The 8,581-nt window shown below is 44.9% G+C and overlaps 1 protein-coding gene across 1 annotated transcript; it reads right to left on the minus strand.

The window, feature by feature from the left end:
* Window positions 1-5,711: 5,711 nt before the first annotated feature.
* GPR150 (G protein-coupled receptor 150) lies at window positions 5,712-7,016 on the minus strand. The gene has a single exon (XM_004678425.1). The coding sequence runs from the start codon at window positions 7,014-7,016 to the stop codon at window positions 5,712-5,714; it is 1,305 nt and encodes a 434-aa protein (XP_004678482.1).
* Between the last annotated feature and the right edge of the window lie 1,565 nt (window positions 7,017-8,581).

The following is an 8,581-nucleotide window of genomic DNA, read 5'->3' on the forward strand; positions in this document are numbered from 1 at the left end:
GTAAAGAATAAGAATCTTTTATAAACTAAAAGATGTGCCTTTGTGGCAACATGGATGGAGCTGGGAGAATTTATTCTACAGATTCTCCAAGTTCTCTTGCTTCACTTCATATAATAGCATTCAACTGGATTTCATCTCTCACATCCCAGTGTTTGAAAAATAACTATAGCTGTCATAAGTTGAATACTAGAGTGACTCCGAAGAGAAAAACTGACAAGACTCACTTTCCTAACCAACCCATCCATTAAACCAATGAAGTGGGTAATATAAATACAGATAATAGGTATGAATAAAAAGACTAAGTCACCCAACTACTAAGTGACAGAGATGAAGTTCAAGTCCAGGTCTTTAGATCTAAAGACAGCTCTTTCCTTTATATTTATACTGGCAAATGGGACTTGACAGCACCCTCTGTTTAGCTTAATTAAGCTATTTGTTTTCATTATATTTTCCTTTTGATTAAATCAGCACATTTTAGGAATGGAAGGGAAACTTCAACTTTTTTACTTTCTTTATGTTTCCCAGAAAGTAGCTTAGAAATAACAGTTTTAAATATATCTGCTCTTCCACAAATGAGCTAGACGATTCCATTTTTAGTAAATGATTTATATCTAGTCACTAGTTGTAGTTTTAGTTATACAACAGGCTGTTTTCTATGTACTTTCTGCTGAAAATTATATACTGTCATGTTTATTTGTCCTAGTTCTATGTTACTGTAAAGCCAACTCTTTGTTGAAGTATAGAATTCTTTGTATTTTGTCCTTCAATTCTGATTAAAATCAGGATCACCACATTGCTCAATTCTGGTGGTGACATTTAGATTGTCTATATGAATAGTGCTTGCAGGAGTCCTATGTCTAAACCTATATTACAAATAAGCTGTTCAGTTGCAGTCTTATTCCAAGGAGATATACCATGGGTGAGAGCATGTAAAATTCCTTCCAAACTCCAAGAAGATTGGTTTCTCTTCTAGTAATGCACTATTTGGATTATACCTAGAAAAGAAGTTAAATTCAGGTTCAGCTGCTCATTTTTTTTTTCCTGTGGAATTTGAATGGGCTGTCCCACTTTAGCAAAAGTCTAAATTTAGAATAATCTTTGAGGAGCTCCTCACTAAGACAGCACCAAATCGCTGAGCCATCAATAGCAATATAGAGATCTGGAGTCAATGCTGACTATTCGGAGATGATGCTACAAATATCTTAACTTCCAAAGCCCACCAAAGGTGGGAACCAAATCATCTCGATCTACTTTCAAGTTTCCAATTTAGTTAACATTGAAGACAGTTTCTTAGTTATAGAGGAGAAGCATTTTAGACTTAACCAATTTCCTCCTCAAATCTAGGGAAAATGCATTTGATTGCATTTCAAATTACTAAATTGGCACTCTGTATTTTTTGTCCAGATGGGAAATTTTTAATCAACTAAAACCTCTAATAGATTGTAAAAGTCAACCTCTTTCACAATTTTGCTGTTGTGTAAGTGTTTAGCCTTGCAGTCTGAACAAGCATTTCTCCTTTCTTCTCTAAAACATGAGTCTCATTTTTTTCACTCCTTCCCACTTCAACTCATACCTTCAGATTTCAACTCAATCATGATTATCTCATTCCCTAGCAATGATAATTTTAGAAATAAACATAAGATAGAGCTCTAGCCAATAAACCACGAGGTGGAGTCTGCTTGGAACTTTTGAGAAATGTTTCTTCATTCTTATGAAGCGTGAATAATAGAAAATCTTCTATATATTGTCACATTTAAATGTGATGCCTGGAATGGTAGTGGCCATTTTGTGACTCTAAAGAGAACCATCTTTACTATCAAGTCCTCCAGCTCAGCATGGCAGAACATAAAGATAAAAAAGATCTTGACTCTCAGTTATGAACTTATGAAGCTACTCAATTGTGGAGAAGCACTTCTACTAGATTTTCTTTTTTTAAATTACATAATCTGTTTAAGCCAGCTGAATCAGTTTTTATGTTAGGGTATTCTCAGCAGATACCAGACAATCAGACTCCACTCGCTCAAATTTGTTATCTCTGTTGAGTGATACAACATTGTAAGTTATACAACATTGCAACTCATATTTTTAGGTTCCACTGGGCTTCTACCTGAATCATAACCTCTCAGCATTTCCTCCCTTACAATTAATTGGACTTTCACATCACCATGGAATGACTTTTCTAAAATTCTAATCTTTACCTATCACAACTCTGATTAAATCTTTCAGACCTTTCTTCACTGGGTCCAGTCTGGATCACTATAGCCATATAGCCCCATCAGGTCAGGTCTCACAGGCAAGCTAATGCTAGAAGTTTATAACTATTGTCTTTTTTTAACCAGTTATGTTTTCTTATCCCTGTATTAATAGCAAATGCTTTTCCCAGTACCAAGCACACCCTTCCCTACCTGATAGATCACTGCCAACTCAGCCATCAATATAACCACTGTGGGTAAGCCTTTCCTAATTCTCTCTTCTGCTCAGCCCTTCAAAATTGTCAGCTATTCTTTTGGGTACTGAAATTCCTATTAAAACATATGGAACACTATGCTATAATGTCAAATGAACAGTTTCCTGTAGATTGTGAAAATTAATATATAGAAACTTTATTTCAATGAGCTTGGAAGTCTAGAAGAGAGTTTTCATACCTGTAATCCATATATGCTCAGAATTTGACAAGAAGACACTTGCCTTGTATCTCTGACAGGAGGAAGAAGGAGGTTTCTTTTTGCCCAACAAAGAGCTCAGATGATGAAAAGAATGCTCTCCCTTGCACCTGAACAGGCGTTGCCTTCTGAGTTTGCAGTTCCCTCTAGTGGACTTTGCATTTACAACAGCCATTCTAAAATCTGTGTAGCACTGATTTTTCCTTTGTCAGGAAATAAATAGTCAAATAGTCAAATTAACATCCAACAGAATAGTAGGAGAAACAAACAAACAAACAAATGTAATCCATACCTATGGGGAATCTACAGAGACATAATCCCAAAGACAATGAAGGTCTGTCTGTTCCTGAGCTAAGAATTGGGCGAGGAATCTGGGACTTTAAGGAGAAAGGAGGACTCCTGTTGAAGGACAAGTCGTATGATGAAGACCAGATGAGCTGTAATGAGAGGTTTGTCCTGCTACATAGACATGTGTCTCCATTGGAAATGTTCTTTTTGGTAATAAGCCTAATACTGGTAAATCACATATTTCATTCTTTTAGGTAGTTTGGTAGGCCTCTTGTGTACAAGACCTCAGCTGACCTCAGTTAAGAATAATCCACATGCCAAAGTCAAAAGTTAGGATAGAAAAAGGTTATCACACACTCCCCCAGACACCACAGCTGCATTTCTGCTAGCCCATAAGGCAGCTGGGGCTACTGCTTGGTTTCAAGGACTGGCCAAGGTCTGGCAGGTCTGGGAGACCTGGAAAGTTTTAAAGTACATTCCCTCTTCACAAGTCAAAAAGGGGGAGAAGGAGTAGTTCCAATCTGAATCTGAAGGAATGTTCAAAACAAAGTATGCATCATTGAGAGGAGTCCCTCCCTACCCAGAAAGGAAAAAGCTGTAAAACCCTGTGCTTTCTTGAGGCTCCCCACAGCTTTTTTGCAGAATCACTTCCTAATAAACTTTGTTGCTGAATTTATTCTGGTACTTCATGAAATTCTTTTCTCCAATAAGCCCTGACCCTTGGGTGTCATAGTCCTCAATAAAACCTGTTCTGAACATCTCAGGGAGGCCTATCCTGTGTGCTTGGCCATGAGACTTTACTTTCCAGACTCCTTTTTGGGGATATTTCTGTATATACCTTTTTTTTTTTAAGATTTATTTATGAATCCAGAACTGGGGTACAGGCCAGAGGTGCAGGGGTGTTGAGAGGATTCACCAGAGACAGAGTGGGGAGCAGAGCAGGTTGACTGAGGAAGTACATTGCTGAGGGGAGCAGTGGGCAGGCCAGGAGAGTCTGCCACGCCATGTGGTCACCTCCAGGCCTGGGATCTAACTCATGCTGAAGTGGCTTTAGCTTCTTAGTGCTGTGCTTTAACCTGTTGCACCACCAGGAAGGGCCCTGAATACATCTATTTTACTGGTGGAATAACTGATGACTTGTTTGAGGTCAACAATGTGATTACAATTGTGGAAAAGATGTAGCTTATTTCTCTCATCATTTCCAAAGCCTGGCATACTACTTGGCACAAAAGAAACAGGTCATAAATACTTATTAAGGAATAAAAATAACACTAGACTTGGCTTCTTCTCTTTTTGACTGACTTATTCTAGGTAAATCACATTCCACAGCATCCTCCAAAGAGTAGGGAGGTTCAACAGCAGCAGGAAAACCTGTAATTTTAGAATATGTTGAGAAAATTTTAGAGGAGGGTAAGCTGATCTAGATGACTTTTTCCTATAAGTCTTTTAGCTATTCAATCTATGTCTGATTCATATAATAAATTACCCAACAAACGTGTTGAGTACCACTAAGTGCCCGGCATTGCTTAAGAGTTTGGGCTATCTCAGTGAACAAAACAAAGCCTCCAGAGAGCACTGGCTTTGTAAGTACTTTACCAATCAATTAGCTTTGGGCATCTTATTCTTCCTTTGCACACACACACACAGGAAACATTCTAACTAAAAGCTTGCAGATTCTCAAATAAAAGACATTGTAGACACATGACATGTTTGTAAGGTTACCCCCCCTCCTTTTTTTTTTTCTAGAACCAAGGACAATTCAGTGGAGGAAGGCACCAATTAAATCTGCCCCTTCACCTTGTCCTTGACAATCCATATCAAGAGGCATTGTCTTCATGTTTAAAAGGACATTTTTTATTTACAAGCAGCATTCTGAGGCTGCAAATCTCCCTGAGGCTCCGTCTGTGACACAGAGCCCTGCTCACCTGCACGACTTCTGGAAGGGTCTTTTCCTTCCCTAGTTTCCTGGAGACTTTGTGTTGAGAGGCTTCCTCCGTGTGAAGGAGGAGAGGCTTCCTTCTTCCTTCTTCAGGTGTACTGGCTGGTCTGGACACAGGAACTGGTCACATTTGAAAAGAGCCAGGGAAAGTCTGGAAAGAGCCATTCTACAATTGCAGCTTCTTTTGAGTTAGAAGTTAGATTGAAAACAAAGACCACAAAGATTATCTTCTGAGAAGCCACATTATCACTAAAAAGAAGTACTGATTGCTCTGTGAGAAATGTTTTTATTTTACAGATACTCTGTGACTCTGAAGTGACAGCATGATTACATTTCTGACAATATTGCTGGCACACTTTCTAGGCTCCTCAGGGAGATCAATGTGGGAGTTTTCCTACTAAAAATAAAAATTCTCTGGTCCCAAAAGTATACTTGTTTTAACACGATTCCAAATTAGTAAGAACGGATGACAACACAACAAATAATAAAACTTGGCAATTTAGCGAAAACAAATGATCATATTCTGAACACTATGGGGAACAGGAAAGAGAACTGCAAAATTAAACTCTGCAACTATTTCACAGCTTCCCAGAGGTTTGCTCTCTCCAACTGGGGAAAAGTGAGAATACTGAAAGAGAGAAAAGACAGGAAGAGTGTGGGAAATGTAAACATTAGAACAATAACAGGGACTGGAAGAAGGGAACAGCTTGAGCGGTTCTCTCCGAGATCCTCCTGCCAGTATGCTCTAGATGGACCCTTCGTTCCACTTCTGTCGCGGTAGTGTAGCGGCTGCCTAAGACTCATCTCCTGCCTTCAGGAACCTAGAAGGCGTTTTCGCAGGAGCAAGGCAGCACCCGCGGGCGCGGCGGCGGTGGGCGCGAGCAGTTCTCCTCGGGCTGTTCCCGCCGCGCGTGGTGATAATGGGGTTGAGGCCACCGGTGGCGGTGCAGCGCCTGGTGGCCCCGGGCCCTCTCCTCGTCCTCCGTGACTCCCTCTATCGCCCAGCAGACAGTGCCCAGACGCCTCCGTAGCTGCCGCCTTAGCTGGCAGTCGCCCGCCTGGAAGAAGAGGTAGACGAAGGGATTGAGAGCGCTGTTGACCACCCCTACGAGGCGCAGAGTCACTGCCAGGTACCCGGTCTCCCAGTCTCCCACCGGTCCGGACGACCACGCGGCCGCCAGCCGGGCGGCAAAATAGGGCAGCTCGCAGCCCACGAACAGCAGCGCCAACGCCAGGCTCATTTTCAGGCTCTGCACTTTAGCTCGGGGCAGCGTGTTAGGCGCGTGGGCGCGGCCCAAGTTGGCAGACCAGGGCGCCTCTGCGGATGGGGCCTCCCGCGGGCGCTGCCACCAGGCGCGGAGCAGGTGGCTGCTGGCTGTGCCCATGACCGCAACCGGCGCGGCGAAACCCGCGACGGCCTCATAAAGCGCGTAGATCTGCAGGTGCCAGCGCGGCAGGGAAGTGAAGATGCCACGGCAGCTCTGTTCCGCGAGCCAGGTGCGGGCGGCGGGGGTCGCGGCGGGGGATGGCGAGGGGACGCCTCCGCGCACCACGAAGGCGGGGGGCAGAGCCAGCAATAGCGCCAGCAGCCAGCCTAGGCCGGCGAGGGCGCGCGCGGGCAGCTGCGGGTGCCTCGGACCGCGCACCGCGCGCTGGCGCTCGAGGGCAATGAGTGCCACCAGGTGGGCCGAGGCTCCCCGCCCGGATACCTGCAGCAGCTGCACGAAGCCACAAGCCAGGTCGCCCGCGGGCCTCTGGGGATCGCCCAGTAGCTCCCAGGCCAGCTGCGACAGCACAGTGCCCCCACACGCGTACAGGTCGGCCAGGGCGAGCTGCACCAGCAGAAAGTCCATCTTGCGACGCTTGGGCCCCATCCAGGGCCCACCGCCGCCGCACAGGCGGCAAAGCACCGTGGTGTTGCCAGCCACCGTCACCACCAGGATGACCCCCAGGAAGACCAGGCGGACGCGGCGACTGGGCGGCTCAGGCGGCGGCTCGGGCGGCGGCGGAGCCCCCGGGGCCCCGGCTTCGGATTCGGAAGTCAAGTTGAGAACCCAGTCCAGCGAGATGGGCACGGACAGGTTGGGCGCCGGCGACAGAGGTGGGGGAATTAAAGGATCCTCCATCCTTACCCAGGAGGAAGAGGATGTACCGAAGGGGCCAGGCAGCGCACGCGGAAGAGAGGTGCGGGCGAGGCAGCGCGGGGCGCGACCCCAGGTCCACGAGTTCCCAAAGTTAGTTGAAAACGCACACACACCGAGGGAGATGGATTCGGGCGAATTTGCGCTTAGTTGTTTTTATAGGTTGTCCTCGTCACTTGTCACTCAAATGTGGGTTGCACACTCGAGGAAAACACATGATTACTCTTCTCCACCTTCCTTTCCGCGTCTCCTCTCCCAATCCTAGTGGATCACCTTCTGGTCCTTGGCCCCCACGCTACCCTCCCGGGGAGCCGCCCACCACCCCACCACCCGGCTTTGGGGACCCCGGCAGCACAGCCTCTTTATTCGGGAGCACAGGGGTGGAGGAGGCCGCTTAGCCTGGCCATTGTAATGGCTCATGTTCACCGCCTAACTGAAATTGTATCGCTCAAAATGGTTTCATGACTGCTAGTAAAGGGTGGGGGTGGGGGTGGGGGAAGACTAGTTTTGATTAAAACAAATTCTCTTTGAAATAGTATGGACTGCATAGTTTAAGAAACGGGAACATATGAATCCTAACCGCGTTTTGAATAAACAAGTCCAAGAGATGAACTTTGCTAAAAATAGGTCTTCCTCTGGCCAACAGCGAGCATATTTTAGTTGAAAAGAACTAAAGTCAGTGATGTTGCTTGGCAATTAGGAGTTGCAGCGATTTGCAGACTTTCAAATACTACTTGTTACTAGAAGCTACAGATCACAGCTGCTCTCATGAAATTCATTTCATTAGCCTGAAGAAGGCATTAATAGGTTTTATGCAAATGGGTAATACATTTATTGCATTTCCCTCAATATTTTCATCTAGTGAAGGATGTGTTCTTGCGGCTCCTCATTCTCTGGATTCTGTTTTCTAGCAGATGGGAGGTTGCTAGGAGGGACTATGCCTCCAATAAGCCTAGAGAAAGGTGACTAAGAAAATGGTAAGACGGCCAATTTTTAAAAAAGAAATCCAAGCAACAGGAAATGGCTTAGATTAAACGCTGCCTCTTTTATTTTAGCCCTGCCTTCACACAAACACATTTTAATTTCCCTGTTGGAAGCACCAATTTGTCTTTGACCCACCCTCCACAGTCGTCCCTGTGAAAGCAGAATTTCTATGTTTGCTGGACTAGGCTCCCACAGGGGTTCATACTCCTAGCCCAGGAAACATTTGTCACTTTTAAGATACTTGGGACAGAAGGCTTTGTTGGTACAGATGACAGTCCTGCTAGTTAGCACAGGACTCCTGTTTCCTGAGCTGTTCTTTGCCATCACATCCCTAGTGACTTGCACTGAATTTGATACATGAGAAGTATCAGTAAATGTATGTTGAGTTATTGAGTTAATGACTAGATGATGCATTTCAGGTAGCCTTGAATAAAGCATCCCTGCTTTCCCTATAAATCCATCACCAAAGAAAAAATGCTTTTCGTGCTTATGACAGTATCATTCATAGGAGCCCAGGGAAACTCTGTGAAAGAGTCATTCTTTTCTTTTTGCCCCTCCCACCCCCC

Source organism: Condylura cristata, unplaced genomic scaffold, assembly GCF_000260355.1.
Source record: "Condylura cristata isolate star-nosed mole 26May11 unplaced genomic scaffold, ConCri1.0 scaffold00007, whole genome shotgun sequence".
NCBI classification, from domain to species: Eukaryota; Metazoa; Chordata; class Mammalia; order Eulipotyphla; family Talpidae; genus Condylura; species Condylura cristata.